At 39.6% G+C, this 17,644-nt stretch overlaps 1 protein-coding gene across 20 annotated transcripts in view; it reads left to right on the top strand.

Moving 5' to 3' along the window:
* Positions 1-17,644, top strand: part of Lrrc7 (leucine rich repeat containing 7) — a 494,798-nt gene that overhangs the window by 394,707 nt on the left and 82,447 nt on the right. For 13 of the 20 annotated variants that reach the window (XR_003954326.1, NM_001370781.1, NM_001081358.3 and 10 more), the window contains 4 exons: positions 2,891-3,002; positions 3,205-3,385; positions 5,364-7,044; positions 10,349-10,489. Coding sequence is in view for 19 of the 20 variants with exons in the window: in NM_001370781.1 (NP_001357710.1) it covers positions 2,891-3,002; positions 3,205-3,385; positions 5,364-7,044; positions 10,349-10,489 (2,115 nt within the window). In the remaining variant the exon portion in view is untranslated. Of the gene's footprint in view, positions 1-2,890; positions 3,003-3,204; positions 3,386-5,363; positions 7,045-10,348; positions 10,490-17,644 lie in introns of those variants that run through there. The other 7 variants (NM_001370782.1, NM_001291453.2, NM_001291452.2 and 4 more) reach the window with 2 other exon arrangements.

Genomic DNA, 17,644 nt, shown 5'->3' with positions numbered 1-17,644 from the left:
GTAAAATGCAAAGTGTTAAAAATATCAAAAGCATTTTTACTTAATGATATTTTCAATTTAATCTGGGTTTACTAGATGTAACTACAAGATGGGAGCATCTATATGCCCAAAATCTAGCACATAAAAAGCACACAATGAATATTTGTGGAATAAAACACTCATTAGTTAAGTCTAGTGTGATAATCGGACTCTCCACCCAATTAGAAGCTCATGGAAAGCCAGGTGAGTTTCTGAGGTTTTGTTGAATTGATTCGTCCTTGTTGGCTGCTTTGTGTAACCACTCTTCACCTGTGCATTGAAGAAATTCCTTGCGTATTATCTACATATCTTTTTTAGATAGGTAGCCCTCTGTTTCTCAGTAATTTTTGTTATTCTTCTAGACTCTTACCTTGGGACTCTCTTTCTCCATGTTACTAAGAGCCAAGATTCTATTTAAATAAAGGAAGGGTGGTGGAACTAAGAGAGAAAGGACATTTCACCTTTCCTCCCTCTACTTCATTCTCAACCAGAGACAGATTTAGATGAACTTCTTCTGATGAACCATTTAGAAAAGTTGATTGCTTTACAACCATGGAGGCAGCCTCGAAACTTTGCTTTCCTCAGCTTTGAACAGGGTCAGAAACTCATATCCTAGTTGGGCCATGCAGAGCCCTGGTCACAAATTTTAAAAACTGACGCATAGGAGCAAAATATGTTAAATACTGAATTGTAGAACATGAGGTAAAAGAAGTAATGTCAACAGTCTGTGTTGATATGACTGCTTGATTTTGTTCTTGTATCTCATTTTATTTTCATTTTGCTATTTATTAAAAGAAGAAACTCTTTGATTTGTATTAGGTGTCATCTAAAAATGCCTCCTTCCCAAGTTGTTTCATACAAATAAGTTACCTTTACCTTCATAGACTAGACAGACATTAGCACTAATTCTATTACCTACCACCTTCATCTGATGAATGTGTTGGATGCAGGTCTGAGAATGCTTCACCTTGCCCAAGGTGCCTGATTAATAAGTGATGAGGCAGAAACAGGACAGAGAAACAGTACCCTGTGATTGACAGGCCAGCATGTCTTGGTCCTTGCACAGAAGTGCTTCTCCAGCTTGCATCTTCTTATTAATTCCTCCCAAGTCATACACATGCTTTTACTCTTTATTATACCAACTTAAAATTTTACTGTGCATTTGTTGTGCTGAACTTAGAAATTCCATGGAAATTCATATTTCTCTCTTCAGCCCTAGGCTTTTCATCACCCTTTTTCTCCTAGGATCTCTTTTGAATCAGATCATTTGCTTTAGGTCCCTGATACAGGGGGTCTCATTGGGAGCCTCACTCTGGAGTGGGGACTAGCTGTGTGGGAACCCAAGAGGACCACATTGAGAACCGCTGAGTCTTTCTTAAGTGTTTTTCTGTGCCCCAGGTCCAGGGAAAGAGTTGAACTAATTGATAGGATCATCTTCATCTTGAAATATAATTCTTTTAAAATTGATTAGTATCAGTCAGATGTTGGTTTTTCATAAGAAAATATTCTCATACACTGTCAAAAACAAGTTCAAACAAAAAAGTTTCAGTCAAGAATTAAAGAAATGGATGTGTTTTTTCTGAAAGACCAGAAACCTATAGCCTGTTCCTTTGAGTGTTTCTGCCCATTTATTACACCAACCAAACACTAGACAAATCTTTCCAAATTCCTACTTTATCTAAGTGTATCCTTCTCCAATTCAAGAAAACATCTCTACTTGTGTTGGTTCAGTGCTCCAAATTAACAAACACACACAAACAAACAAACACACAAACAAAACCTTGAATGTTCTTTGAATTCAAATTATCATAAAGAAGTTAAAAGACACAGCTGTGTGTATAGAAAGTGGAGATTTAAATTTTAGCTTTCTTAATGTTCTCCTGATACCTGTTTAATTGGAAATGATCTGAATTCTAGAAATTAAAACTCATGGAATTTATACACTGATGAGACAACTCAATGGCTGAGAACTCTGGTTGCTTTTGCAGAGGACCCAAGTTCATCAGCACCCACAGTGTTAAACTCCAGTTCCAGGAAATCTAATGCCCTCTTCTGGCCTCCACAGGAATTGTATACAAATAGTGCATTTATGTACATGCAGGCAAACCACTAACACATAAAATGAAATAAATCAAGAGGGGGGATTTCAAAGCTTCTGGAACTTTTATATTGTTCATTTTTTATAAAGTCATATTCTTGCACCACTGCCATTTATCACATTCAACATTCAATATGCAATGAAGATTAAATAGGTTGAAAATGGCCATGAGAATGCTAACAACCCAGGAAGGAGAAACAGCAGACACACAGTGACTGCCGACAGCCACCTGAGACACAGCAGGGATTGAAAAGCAGAGGCAAGGGCTGCAGGAGTGCAGGGGTGCAGGACTACTGGGATATTGTAATGGGGTAGAACAAAGATCCTACTGGTCAGCAATGCCCTTCCTACTTGGAACTCATGGGAGTTCGGCCTCTAGAATTCTCACATCCAATATCTATGACTGAGCCACACTGCCTGTGGAGGGCGCAGCATAATTCAATGCCGTGTTGAAATGAGTTCTGTTCCATCTCAATTAGATTGGAAATTCCCAGAGGACCATGTTGTATCTTTCTGGGAAACCTCCACAGTTCTTTGCACAGTGCCAGGCATACAAATTGCATCCAAAAACACATCTAATGAATAAATGGGCTCATATAAATTAGAAAAATAATTAGTGCTCAATTACAGACACAGAGGTTATTTTGCAATGCCCCGTGGTGAATTAAAGTCTAGGGCCGCATCTTTGAGTCTGAGCCAAATAAGATATTGCCATCTTGGTTAACCGTTATTTAAATGTTTACTTTCCTTGTCCTGTATTATTATATCTCTCAGGATTCTTTTGTTCATCCAGCTAATGAAATGAGGATTGGGGAACTTCACCCTTCATTAGCTGAGACCCCTCTGTACCCACCCAAACTTGTTCTGCTAGGGAAGGACAAAAAAGGTAACATCGTGAAGCCGATGTGGAACTGTGCCCGATGCATGTGCATGATAAATCGCCACTTATACATTATGACATGCCATAGTCTATAAGTACTCGCACACGTGTGCTTCTGACATTAATCCATATGGAATCTGCTTTTCATACATCTTTTGTATCCGTCAGTGTTCGTAGCATTGTAACATGTTTCCCCTTTAAATTTCAGAATCAACTGATGAGTCTGAAGTTGACAAAACTCACTGTCTGAATAACAGTGTCTCCTCAGGCACCTACTCAGACTACTCGCCCTCCCAAGCTTCCTCGGCATCCTCTAACACCCGGATGAAAGTGGGGTCCTTGCAGGCAACAGCTAAAGATGCCGTCCATAACTCTTTGTGGGGTAACAGGTGTGTTGAGAATTTCCCCTTCTGGGTTCCCAAATGTTCGTTGTCAGCAATTTTGACAAAGTGGAATCTGCTTTATGTTGGAATTGTGTTTGGCATGTGAGTTGCACAGAACACAGAATATGCAGGTAAGCATGTGGGCTCACCTGGGACTTTGGAGGGCATCAAAACCAACTTCCAGGGCCTGGCATCCATGCAAGGCCAGTGGGAAGAGGCTATGGGAAGTCACAGTGGGAACTAAAAGCTTGAAAGTGAAAATTTGTGTTTGACCATCCCTAATATATATATATATATATATATAATTATAAGTATGTATAACTCAGCATTATTAGCAAATGAATTCACATACTCTGGAAAAACAGGCATGCTGGAAGTGGCCACTGGCTCAAATGTGCTACTAGCCCCAAGCATAGTACAGTCAATATGATAGACAATCCCTTGATATAGGCCAATAGAATTCTATAGGCCAATAGAAGACTATGAAATCGTGAGAAGAAGGAAGAGATCTTAAGGGAGGAGGAAAGAGAAAGCAACAGCACACGTGACAAGAAGTGAAAGGGAACACTTAGGGAAGAAGAGTAAAGGAGAGGACCGAATTAGAACAAAGTCTAATAGCACCCAAATCTGAAGATGCTTTTTATGCTATTTTTTAATTAATTATTTATCTACATTCCAGATGTTGCCCCCTCCCACAATTCTTCTTCCCACTCGCCCTCCCCTCTGCCTCTGAGAAGGTGCACCACTCTCTACCCAGGAATTCCCCTTCTCTGAGGCCTCAAGTCTCTGCAGGATTAGACACATCCTCTCCACCTGAAGCCAGACAAAGCAGTCTTCTGCTACATATATGCCAGAGGCCTCGGACCAGCCTGTGTATGCTCTTTGGTTGGTGGCTTAGTCTCTGGGAGATCCCAGGTGTCTGGGTTAGTTGAGATTGTTAGTCTTCCTATGGGGTTGCCACCCCCTTCAGCTCCTTCAATTCCTCCCCTAACTCTTCCATAGAGGTCCCTAACCTCAATCTAATGGTTAGCTATAAGTGTCTGCATCTGTCTCAGTCAGCTGCTAGTAGGGCCTCTCAGAGGACAGCCATGATAAGCTCCTATCTGTAAGCACAACATACCATCAGTAATAGTTAGGCTTTGGTGTCCCTGCTCCCCCCACCCCACCCCCCATGCGATGGATCCCAAATTGGGCTGTTCACTGAACAGGCTTTCCATCAGTCTCTGCTCCAATTTTGTCCCTATATTTCTTTTAGACAGGAATAATTCTAGGTCAGTAACCCCATCAGTCCACTTGGGGCCCTGACTATCTACTGGAGATGATCTCTTCAGGTTCCCTCTCCCAACAGTTGGGTATTTTGGCTAAGGTCATCCCCATTGAGCCCTGGGAATCTCTCATGTCCAGGTCTCTGGGACTTTCTAGAGGGTCTCCCAGCCCCCACAAATTAATGAAATAAATAAAATAAAACTGGAGACTTGATCTTATCTGAAGACAGCTTGTACTGATTAGAAATGCCAGCATTTTTAAATTCTTTCATTTGGTGGCTTAGAAGTGTTGTGAGTCAGAAATTCTAGAGAAAAGCAGGGGAAATCCCCTTGCCAGTCACTCTTCAGAACCATGGTTGAAAGAGTACATTCTTCATTCAATCACTCATTTAGCCAATATCTATCCTGAGCCCAGAAAGAGGACCTCCCTCCACATGTTTGCTTTCTATGGAAGGACCTAAGATAGTATACAATAGTACACTAGGCAGTGTGCTACAAGGCCATGTTTACTCAGAAGATATGAAAGTCAGAGCCGGTTAAACTGAGAATTTTTTTTTTTTTTTGGATTGTGGTGAAATAATGTGACTTTAACCATAAGCCAGGTGGGGATAAATGAGCTACACAAAGAAAGGTTGGTGGCATTCTCTGTTACTTATTCTTCTTCTGGAAAAGTCACCTCTTCCTCTTGGTCATTTTTCTCCTCCTGCTTGTGTTCACAGGATTGCACCACCTTTCCCACAGCCTCTAGATGCAAAGCCATTACTCAGCCAACGGGAGGCTGTCCCTCCAGGGAACATCCCCCAGCGTCCTGATAGGCTGCCAATGAGTGATGCTTTCCCTGACAACTGGACTGATGGCTCCCATTACGACAACACTGGTTTTGTCTCCGAGGAAGCCGCAGGCGAAAATGCCAACAATAACCCTCTCTTAAGTTCCAAGGCTAGAAGCGTACCTGCTCATGGGCGCAGGCCTTTAATTAGGCAAGAAAGGATTGTCGGTGTTCCCCTGGAACTGGAGCAGTCCACACACAGACACACACCAGAAACAGAAGTGCCTCCTTCCAATCCCTGGCAGAATTGGACCAGAACTCCCAGTCCATTTGAAGATAGGACTGCTTTTCCTTCCAAATTAGAAACAACCCCTACTACCAGTCCCTTGCCTGAAAGAAAAGACCACATGAAGGAGCCTACAGAGACACCAGGTCCCTTTTCTCCGGGAGTGCCATGGGAATACCACGACCCCACCCCTAACAGGAGTCTCGGTAATGTCTTTTCTCAAATCCACTGCCGCCCAGATTCGTCTAAAGGTGTTATCGCAATTAGCAAAAGCACAGAGAGGCTTTCCCCGCTCATGAAAGATATAAAGTCCAACAAGTTCAAAAAGTCCCAGAGTATTGATGAGATTGACGTCGGTACCTACAAGGTCTATAACATTCCACTAGAAAACTATGCCTCTGGGAGCGATCACTTAGGAAGCCATGAGCGGCCAGACAAGTTCTTGGGACCAGAGCATGGCATGTCCAGTATGTCCAGGAGCCAGTCAGTACCCATGTTGGATGACGAGATGCTCATGTATGGAAGTAGTAAAGGCCCACCCCAACAAAAAGCGTCTATGACTAAGAAGGTCTATCAGTTTGACCAAAGCTTCAACCCACAAGGAGCGGTGGAAGTAAAAGCCGAGAAGAGGATTCCACCCCCTTTTGCACACAATTCTGAGTATGTACAGCAGCCCAGTAAAAACATCGCCAAGGATCTGGTCAGCCCCAGAGCCTACAGAGGATACCCACCCATGGAACAGATGTTCTCCTTTTCCCAGCCATCTGTAAATGAGGATGCCATGGTGAATGCTCAGTTCGCCAGCCAGGGGCCCAGGGCAGGCTTCCTAAGGAGGGCTGACTCCCTGGCCAGCTCCACCGAGATGGCCATGTTCAGAAGGGTCAGTGAGCCCCACGAGCTGCCCCCTGGTGACAGGTATGGCCGAGCAACCTATAGGGGTGGGCTGGAAGGCCAGAGCAGCATTTCAATGACTGATCCCCAATTCCTCAAGAGGAATGGCAGGTACGAAGATGAGCACCCTTCATATCAAGAAGTGAAAGCGCAGGCGGGAAGTTTTCCTGCTAAAAACCTTACCCAGAGGAGGCCGCTGTCTGCCAGGAGCTACAGCACAGAGAGTTATGGGGCCTCCCAAACCAGGCCAGTTTCAGCTAGGCCTACCATGGCAGCCCTCCTGGAAAAAATACCATCTGACTATAACTTGGGTAACTATGGTGACAAGACATCAGATAACAGTGATATAAAGACAAGGCCCACCCCTGTGAAGGGAGAGGAGAGCTGTGGCAAAATGCCGGCAGACTGGAGACAGCAGCTGCTTAGACATATAGAAGCTAGAAGGTTAGACAGGGTATGTCTGGCGTTTCTTTGTAAGAATTCCCTCCTGCCTTGGGTTTTCCTTTCCTGGCGTCTCTTAGCACATGTGGCGGCGCATGAGTTACAGGAATGGTAGCGCCCAGAATTTTATTTTTATTTTGTGGGGGAGATGGATTGCAACAGTTTATTGTCAGTATTGCTAATGCTTTCTGAGAAGTCATAACCAGCAGGTGAATTACTTAGCAAATATAGCCTAAATAATGTTGGTAAGAAAGAATTTGACTCTATTATCTGAGACGGTCCTTCGATGTTTTCCTAACCATGGAAGCAAGGCCACCGCTCCTAGGAACCAAAACTGTTCCCTGGTGACCTAAAGAGTGTTATTTTTATTGAGTCTATAAAAAGTGAGTATTTTACCCTTTTCCACACGGACTCACTTATATTAAACTCAGGCTTAATTTGTTTATAAAATTTTCACATTGCTAAGGGACAACTGAAGTTATTACTTCTAATGAGCAATAATCTTCACAGCAAGTAACAGAAAAATAAAATAATCAGAGATTAAATGCCCTCCTACACACTATTTTATTCGATTATAAAATCCTGCCATTTACAATATTGGCTTTTATGTAGAAGGAAATTCTAAAATTCAAGTCAATCTACAAACAACAAATGCAGATGATGTCTCAAGGACTACAAATGAAACAAATTAGTGTGTACAATGTAGCAAAACAAGGAAATAAATCCCAAATTAATCCTAATTCAGTTAAAAAAATGAATCATAATACTGTATGGAGTGAACAGTAATTGGAGAATTAAAAACAAAAACAGAAAAACAGTACAAAGCTTAGAGTTAGTTCCTGTTGCCTGTTTGAATCTCTCTAAGAGAAACCAGGAATTTCATTTTCTAGAGCTTTGGCCATCTGCATCATCGTTCACTGAGCCTTTGACTCTAGGTCAGAAGACTGTGTGTGTCCCAAACTCATGTCAAAATTAAGGATTGTTTGCAAAAATGGGGCTTTTCCCTCTCGTGTCTTCGAGTTGGGTGTTCTGAGTGATATTACCCACCAGGGTGCTTCATGCAGTCATTTCAGTTTTACTGAAATGTTCTGCTTTTATGGAGCAAGTTCACTGTGTTAAGTATTTCTTTCATTTTAAATCTGATTTGTAGGTTATATCTACATGACAAGGAAACCGTTTGCCTAGAGAAAGAATGAACTCATAAATGTGGCTGTGAGCATTAATTTCTCAACATAAAAATTAGTTCTGCCTTGCAAACTATTTCATCAAAATGTTTCAAATAAGTATAATCTCCATCTCCTTGAAGGAAGATTTGTTAAAGTCTCATGGCTGATGTCATAGTAGACGCCTAGCCAGATGGTACATGGTTTACCTTGAATTATACCCTCATGTAGACAGATAACTTAAGAGAACTCTGGCCTCATGTAGACATGACCATATATTACAGGGTAATATGAAGTAAGAGAGGCTCTAAGAAGGTATGAAGAGTATATGTAAGATGACTAGTAATTGGAGACAGAAGAATGGATGGAAACAAAGCATGATAATGGAATGACTAATGTGAAGTATTTGGTGTCATCGATTTACTGGTGTCCTGGATAGATGTGTCCCACACACTTTGAAACGAGACGTTAAGAAGTGGGTGACTCTTGTAGCTGCAGAGTATATAGGGGTAGGTTTGGATAAGTAGGTCTGAAGGCTCTGCCTGATTCAGATGGCTAATATGAATTTATCTGTATTTTTTTTCATTGTTGTGATGACACCTCCCTTTTTCCATTGAGCTCTGTTTGTTTATAATTCTATGGTTCTAGCACTAACTTTTCAGAGCCATTTTTATATATATTCAATAGTTTCTCCTTTGATTCAAGAAGTTGAGTTACTTTGGACCACCACTTCAAGCCACAGTTTTCTAGGAGCTTTCAAATGACATTTTCTTCCCCAGTCAACTGAGCTATTTAGCCGTAACTCAAGCTGCATCTCCTTTGAAATCTTCCAGCTATTCTCCCAAATGAATTCAGGGTGCCAGAGTGCATATCATAATGGCAAATAGTTTTGACAGAGCTGAGCTATTAACATTCTGCCCATGATCAGATAGCACCAGAAATTTGGGGTACCTTTTTCCTCCAAAAGCTGTCCAATTCTGAGCAAATGGTAATTCCAGCAGCTACAAGACCTTTGTGATTTCACATAAAAGCCAACTACCTACAGATCTGCTCCTTTTATAGGCTTAACAGTCCAACATGGAGTTGGCAAAAGATTTTAGGGTTGGCCTTAGAGAGACAAACAGCTTGAAGGACTACACTAGAATAAGGATACCATTTTCTCCCTTAATCACAAAGGCTTCCATGAGAGAACTCCTCTGTGACCAAGAATAAAACAGGAGTCCAAGTGTCTTAGATTGCTTGTCCTCTATAGGACATTAAGGAATTAACCCTGAACAAGAAGAGGTTGAGAGTCTTTTTCACTTTTGGCATGATGACAGTGAATTTTAGTCCATAGTCCTTAGCAAACTGAATTGGCAGACAAGTGTATCTCCGTAGCTCACCAAACTCTGGTGGTAAAAACCATTACTTTGGGAATAGAATCCACCCATTAGTTCTCAATGAAAACTAAGAAAAATTCTACTGCATAAAATAAGAGAATTACTGACAGAAGCAAACATTGCCAATAATTGTGTTTCCACTGTAGATAGAAAGTTGATGCCAGGCCATTTTATAATATCTTAATTACTGAAGAGAAAATTTAAAAATTACTGGTCATTTGTAGATGGCAAAGGATATTCACAATATAAATATCACCAGAATGCTGTGCAAATATTTGATGCATACTAAAAAGAGGGAATAGCATTAACCATTTTTAAATTATAACTACCTTTAAGGCTGCCACACATTAGCTTAGGCAGAGTTAGAAGTTAACATCTGTCTTTTATATATGTAGATCTGACAATGTGAGACATTGAGAATTATAACAGAGGGAATCTTATTAAAACCCCACTGTTTGAAATTGCAAAATTAGGAGACTACTACAGATGAGCAGTATTTGTCTCAGCCTCATGATATCTAAGAGACAGACTTTATGTGAGAGCAGGTGTAAAAGGTGTATCTTTGCTCTTGTCATTTCTGTAGCTCTGGACGGTACTCATTTTGTGCACAACTAACCCTGTTACTGTATGCTTCTGTCTGATCGAGCGCATGTTTATAAAGAGTTACTGTTTGCCCGCTTACAGTTCAATGTTATGAATTTAGATGTGTTCATGTAATGATTCGTTTGTGGAGCCCGTGTTTACATCCTGTCACATGGTTATCTCCTCTACTCAGAATGCTGCTTACAAACACAACACAGTTAACCTTGGCATGCTGCCCTATGGAGGTATTTCAGCAATGCATGCAGGCAGAAGCATGACTTTAAACTTGCAGACTAAGTCTAAATTTGACCTTCAAGACCTACCTCTTCAGAAAGTAAGTATGGACTGCCCTACATGTGTCAGCATCCCAAAGCCACTCGATGTTTGTGCACCTGATGTATTTAGGCTATGCATCCAGCCCTGTCTGTTACGGACTCTCCATGGTCCGAAAGCACCAGGGAAAATGATGTAGAGCCTGAGTCCGTAGCTGCTCGGTGTTTATTGTAGCCAGACTGATTCCCAGACTCTTGCTTTTTGGACTGAGCAGGCACATCCTTTGAGATTACTTTAAGCATCATCTTTCTACTTATTTTCTATTCTTCCATGGTTTTCTTTCTTTTGTGTTGACACATTTATCATTTACTGTTTTGGAGGTGACTCCTGACATCCCTTGGTGAAGCACTCTGAGAACAATGCTAAAAACTGGTTTTGGACTCTGGTGGGTCCTTTAGAAGGCATAATATTATGACTGAGCATGGAAGTTAAATGTTTAGCACTGTACATGCTTTTTAAAGTCCACTTTCCTTGTGGAAATAGAGCACAGGAGGAAGAGATGTAAGTAGTAACAAGTTCATATATTTTAAACAAAAATGTAGGCATATTATCAAGGAAATAATAGTGTATATTAATGAGAGGAAGAATTCCCGTTGTTAAGGATACATTTTTCTTGTTCAGTCAGTACTGGGAATGCCCATTTCATCTGCTTAGACTGACTAATGCTTTTCTGTTACATCTCAGTAGAGACTAATGAGTCATTTTTATACAATGTCACTATGACTGTATGTTAATGTGGTCACTTTGTGGAGGAAGCAATACAAAATAGAAAAACAGAGTGATAGCAGTCCTCAAACATTTCTGCTTTCTGAAGAAAATTAAATGTGGGAGAAATTACCGTGGCTTTATGCCTCACACTTACTGCTAAATGTCTGGTAACATTCCCTAATCTAGATCATTTTATCCATGCTTTGGGTAGCATAACATAGAGATTTTATATCCACAACTTTAAACACATGCAGGAAGGGAAAGAGAGAGAGAGAGAGAGAGAGAGAATCTAAACTGGATTTCTTCTCAGTCTCCAGGGGATGACCAGTGGTGTTTGATAATGTTCTCTGCTAGTTTTTCCTGAGGTCAGCAATATCTCTTATCATAACCATTCTCATGACCCAGCTAGCAGTCCCTAAACTTAGAACTCGGCTTATGTGCAGTTAATTTATTTGAGCTAGCACAAGTTGACTCTAGCATGTCATCAGCCATTTTCTTGATACCTCTTATATGTCCAAAGCCTTCATCCTCTTTCCACCCAAAACCAACTTTCTTATGCTATCCACACTCAAGTATGGATGACCTGTAAAAACTGTAGCCCCCTCCATAAGAGGACTTGTGAAGTAATGCAAATCAGACTTTGAAACTAAATAATAAAATTTCAAAAAAATTATGAGCAGATTAAAGGAATCTTGGTATGAAGAAAGCCACTGTTGGAACCCTGTGAAAATATCTAATAGCAACAAGCCTATTTTGACTCATTTGGGTCCTAATTTCACTTTGAGCTATACTGTGATCTTAACTTATGCAGAAACTGGACAGCAGCAGTGTACTTAAATGTGTCTTTCGTATCTCGGTTATTCTCCAGATATGAGTTAGAGACAGCTGCCCTGTTGTTTTAGCCTTGTGGTGTGGTGGCCCTGGAGTTACACCATACTTCATTAACAGCAATAACACAGAGCTGTATTTGAGGACCTCAGCTATCCTCTCTCAACTACAAATAGAACTTATACAAAATGGACTCCCTTTGGAAGGGAAGTCCCTCTGGAAAGCACAATAAATTGCAACCCAGGAATTAAAACAATGAAAGACTTCAAAGTAAATTACTATCAATATATTATCTCCTACATGGAGGAGGAAAAGGAGGAAAGAAAGGAGAAGGAAGAAGAATAAAAAAGCCATTTCTAAAATTACCAGTTAAAGTCTATGAAAAACATACGTTACTATAATGAGTGAGATAATGAGTTTGAAAGCATTTGTGCGCAAGAATTCAGAACATACTGAAAGGTGTAGCTGTGGCAGTTCAGCCTGTGTTCCACTCCATAGGTTATACCCTAAGCTTCTGTCTATTCTGCCAGATTCATCTCCTCTAAGGAGCTTGGATTAGCAAATTTGAGGAGGTTTTCTGCCAAACAAGACAGCTAATCTATTTTTATATACTTTTAAATTAGCATACAAGGAAATAGGTGTTACTATGGCACTTTCAACTACACTACACTCTGACCTCTCCTCCTCTCTTCCTTCCCCACTGGCCTCCTTCCTACCCCAGAGCTCCCTTCTGCTTCCTTGTCACATGGGCTCTATTATGCCTGCTTTCTGTTTTCTTCACCCCCTTAAGATTTCCTCATGATCTCATACACATGCACAAATATATATGCACATATATTAAAATCTGTACATGAGAGAAAATGTGCAGGGTTTGTCTACATCTACTTCGCCACTTCAGTCCGCCCATTTTCAGTTTCTGGCCAACCGCCATAACTTCAGGATCCATGGCTAACTGTTTTCATAATATGGCATGCTTCCTCTCAATCCTAGCCAGACAAGAGCATATTCAACATCTGTTTTCCTTTGTGCAGAAAATTACTCTCAGGCATCTAGGGAAAAAAAAGCATGATGCTTCCTAATTAGTGGAATGGAATGAGAAGTGCACATATGTGGGAGTGGTACCCTTCCCTAGGGACATTTGGGGCTGAAATCACACCTTGTGGCCATCCTCTCTGCCTCCCAAACTTGGCTTCTTGCATCAGGATGAAGGGGGTATTCTAATTCCCCCCAAAGCACTGACACTGTCCTTAAGCAAATTCATGATAAGCTAATTAAATGACACAGTTGTTTGTAATGAAGAGCCCTGGTACCTGGTGGTGCTTGAACAGCATGTGTCCAAGGGCACAAGGAGGGAAGACATGTTGGTCAAGGGCATTAGGTATGCTGATCAAGGGCATTAGGAGGGAAGACATGCTGATCTTCTTGAGTATTTTGAACATTTCTAACTCATCTCTATTTATTGCATGTCCAGTCAAGCATACATTTTTCATGAATTAACAGCTAACTATGGTCTTTCTATTATGTAAACAACAAATGATAATTTCATGAAAGTCTTTAAGATACTTTTGAAAATGCCACCAGATACAAAAAAATTAATATAAAAAGTTAAGATTATTCATTAATTTGTTGACATTTCTGCTGAACTTGAAATTGTAAGAGTGCCTGTGAACTAGAATGTTGATATGCAAGTCAGACTTAAATTATAGGACACTGATATTTCCTATATTTCCTATTTATTTGTTCATTCATTCACTCATTCGGTCATCATTTATTTGCTGCCTTTCCAAAAAGCATTTAAGTCAACTTTCTATGATGTTTTTAATGGTTCATGTGCTTTTTTTGGATGTGTTCTACTGTAATGAGCTCAGCTATTGTCTTGAAATGTTATGTTACTGGAAAAGGATAACATTATAAAGGAATTTCCATTCAAATGCTATTTTTATTGCCTAGATTAATGATAGAATGATAAATATTTCCATTGGGAAAAAACAAAGGCTGAGAAACACTGAGAACCCACTCTGTCTGGTACCACAAGGTACTTTAAGGATGGTTTTTCTTGCAACTCACAAACCTAAGTGGAGATATTTAGGAGGTTATGAGACAGACTGGAGACTGGAGATCACAAGTCACACAAACATATCATGTGCTTTACTGTCATACCCCTGGTATCCAGCATAGTAATAAAAAGAATTTAAATCTAACTCTGCCTGGTACCTAGAGTATACCCTTTCTACCCAAGGTGAAGCCTTTTTAAAATTTGTAACTCCTGGAATTTTCACTCATGACTCTCAGAAGTCAATACAGTTCCTTTATACACCTTATCCAAACAATCATGAAAGTTGATGATATGGGATAATAAAAAATTAAAAAAGGAAATAGATGGAGTAACTTAACTAACCTGATGACACATGATTCTGTAGGCTACTGGAGAAACCTGTCAGGTATGATCTAAGTGAAAGTCCGTAGTCACCCTGTACTTCACCAGACCCACCTGCACTTCCTGACTATTCGGACTCACCAGGATGTGCTTGGTGACATGACTATTACAGACTCCAAGCCTCACATGCTAACCCTGCTGACAACAACACCACCAAAAAACATCAGAACTGGTGAAGAAACATAGCCTTTGCTAATGCCAGCCCAGGGCATGGCTTCCAAATAAGTACAGTACTTTCCACAGAGCTAGAGTTACATTTGCCACCTCTTCTTCTTCTAGTGTTTATTACCATAATGACACCTTAGAATCTTTTGCTTATTGTTTATAGTCTCGAGCAGTAATATAAATTATAATTTTAGAGAATAAAGGCCAAAATCATATATGTGTGGATAGATAGATAGATAGATAGATAGATAGATAGATAGATAGATAGATAGATAGATGTAGATATAGATATAGATATAGATAGATATCTTCAGCGTCTGTTTTGTTAGTTACTAAATCAGTTTATTGTTGTCTAAGAAACTTTTAAGTTATAGAAATTTAGACAGCAATGTTTGCCCTGACTATTTTTAATCTTCTGGTTTCCTTTTTCACTGGACCTATGCAGATGACTCAGGAGAGGATGGCTCCATCACTACTGTCTATTTATTTACTCTAAAGCCAAGAATCACTTATTAAATGCCATTTTTTTCCTGATGAAAGCAAAGCAAAATCTATGCTGTACCTTAGCCAGCTTCACCTGTAACTGCTATCAGTTCTGTTATGCTTATTAATGGCTCTTTATCGCTCCAGAAAGAACCATCTACCATTATAATTATGAAAAAAGCCACCAAAGCACACACAATTCCTCACAGAGGCTAACATGAGCAAACAATGCTGGTATCAGTGTGGATGCTGCCTCTTCTCTGTTACAGGCCAACATAGTCTTTCAAAACCATTACCACAGAGATTCTCCCTTACAAGATATTTGCCTTTATCATAAATGTCTCTTCTCAAAGACTTGCTGGAATACAGAAATAATTTCACTAAAAATACTCCGGACAGATTATTTTTCTAGCTTTTCCTGTTTTTGTTTTTGTTGTTACTTTCTATTTATTGACTTGGATGTTTGCTCCAGTTTGGGCATTTTGTTTTGTTTTGTTTTGTTTTGTTTTGTTTTGTTTTGTTTTGTTTAAGGTCTCAGTACATAGCCCATGCTGGCCTCAAACTTATGATTCTCCAGCTTCAGTCTCCCTCTTAAATGCTGAAATTATAGGCATGTGCCACCATGCTGCTTGGGACTAACTGTCTTTAATATCTTCCTAAATCTATGGAAATGTGCTTTGCAAACCATATATAAATTACCTAACAAAATAGAACCTTGCAGTCATCAAAGATGTCACAAGAACTTGGCAAAGTGTCATCTAATTAATACATATAATACAGATATATATATAATTTCACAATCATGCTTTACACCATTAATTACCAGATGAACAAGGCTACTGGCTCAGCTATGCTCATTTGCTCATGCTAATGCTGTTTATGTATGTGTGTATATATACATACATAAATATTCATTCATTTGGTTACATTCATGTACACAAATGCATGTACAAATATACTCACACAGATGCACATTGAAGGCTCAACCAGATTAGAAATTACTTCTTTCACTAGACACCATCATTCCTAGTTCTCAGAATCCTTGACACTAAGTCTAACAATAGCCATAGCAGATTTTGGAGTCAGTTTTCTTAAGCTATAGTCCTTATCAAAATGTTTGCTTTTTCACTAAATCACACTGGCCATTCCCTCTGTTATTCCAATAAGCAAACTAGCAGAATCCAGCAGCTAAGGGACCGTGCACTGTGTTTCTTTATCTTCTGGAGAACTTTTAACAGCTAGATGACAAATTTATTTACAGCATTTATCCTTTGATAAACAATGTGAGCACACTAAATATTTCACTTTTCAGTCATCTTCTCTCACCACCCGACATCAATAAGTTGTTTCCGTGATTTTTCTGTTTCTTCAGGCTTTAGTGCCTCACTTCAGAAAATCGAGTCACAGCTCATTCCTGAAATAAGGAAAATGCTTTCAGAAAGTTCCACCGATTTTACTGTGTAGTGAAAAAGAATCTCTTTAATAGTCCTGTATGTTTCTGTCACTTTGTCCCTGTAATATGAAAGAATTAATGTGACAGTTAACTCTAATTTTTAAAAAGAGACAAATTAATTTATAAACTTACAAAGAACCTGGGTCATAATGTCAAGTTTTTGATAGAATGGAGCTGTGCCTTTGTATTAGGCCAAGAAGAATTGTGCCAATTTTAATAGCTCTCAGTGACTATTCAAAATAGGACTATTCATTCCTGGGAAGGTACAAAAATGCATATGAGGAATACATATAAAAACAAGAGTGACTTGAGCAGGAAAAAGAACCCTGTGTTGAATTCTGCCATCTCTCAAGAATATGTCTGACACAGAGACAGCCAGATGACAGGTTGTGTCATCCCTCAGGGCAAAGGACCTGAGTCAAAGAGTCATAGATACTGAAAATGCACTAATCAGTGTCTCTTGAGTGCATGAATAACTTTCAGCTACTTAATATTTGTATTCTTGTTTGCCATATTTTAATGTCTAGAAAAGTTGCATGTGGGCACATGTGAACATATTGGTCTAGAAATAGTAAAGAATAGAAATCAATTTCAAACATATATCAGATAACCATCTCACTGCTTTCAAAAACATGTTTTTCATATGTGTTACTCTTCATTTGATTTTTTTTTTAAACACAAATTCCCTCTTAACATGAGAAGTTACATTCAAAAACCTTTTTTTGCTGGGTTTTGGGATTTTTTTTTATTTCTGATGGGCTTATAGAAACAGAATTTACATAGTCAAAGTAAAAGGTGAAATTTGAGCTATGTCCTTTTCCTTATGTCCATTGCAGGGACAATGAGACAGTCTTACTGTGAGCCCTGTTAATTTTACTGTATTTTCCAAAAGTTCTTTAAAAACATGCATGTGGTCAGAATACAAATAAAGATGTTATGGGGTTGCTTTTTATAGTGATAGGACTACTCAGTGTAGCCAGATGAGCCTGACAAGCAGCTGTCTAAGATGGTTATGAAGGCAGTGGCCCAGCTCACCAAGACTGAAGGACCCACCTCACACAGAATACCACCAAGCACTGGTC

This window comes from Mus musculus, chromosome 3 (genome assembly GCF_000001635.26).
Source record: "Mus musculus strain C57BL/6J chromosome 3, GRCm38.p6 C57BL/6J".
In the NCBI taxonomy this organism is placed as follows: Eukaryota; Metazoa; Chordata; class Mammalia; order Rodentia; family Muridae; genus Mus; species Mus musculus.
Note: the sequence above shows the minus strand (reverse complement) of the source record. Positions and strands in the feature narration are given on the sequence as shown.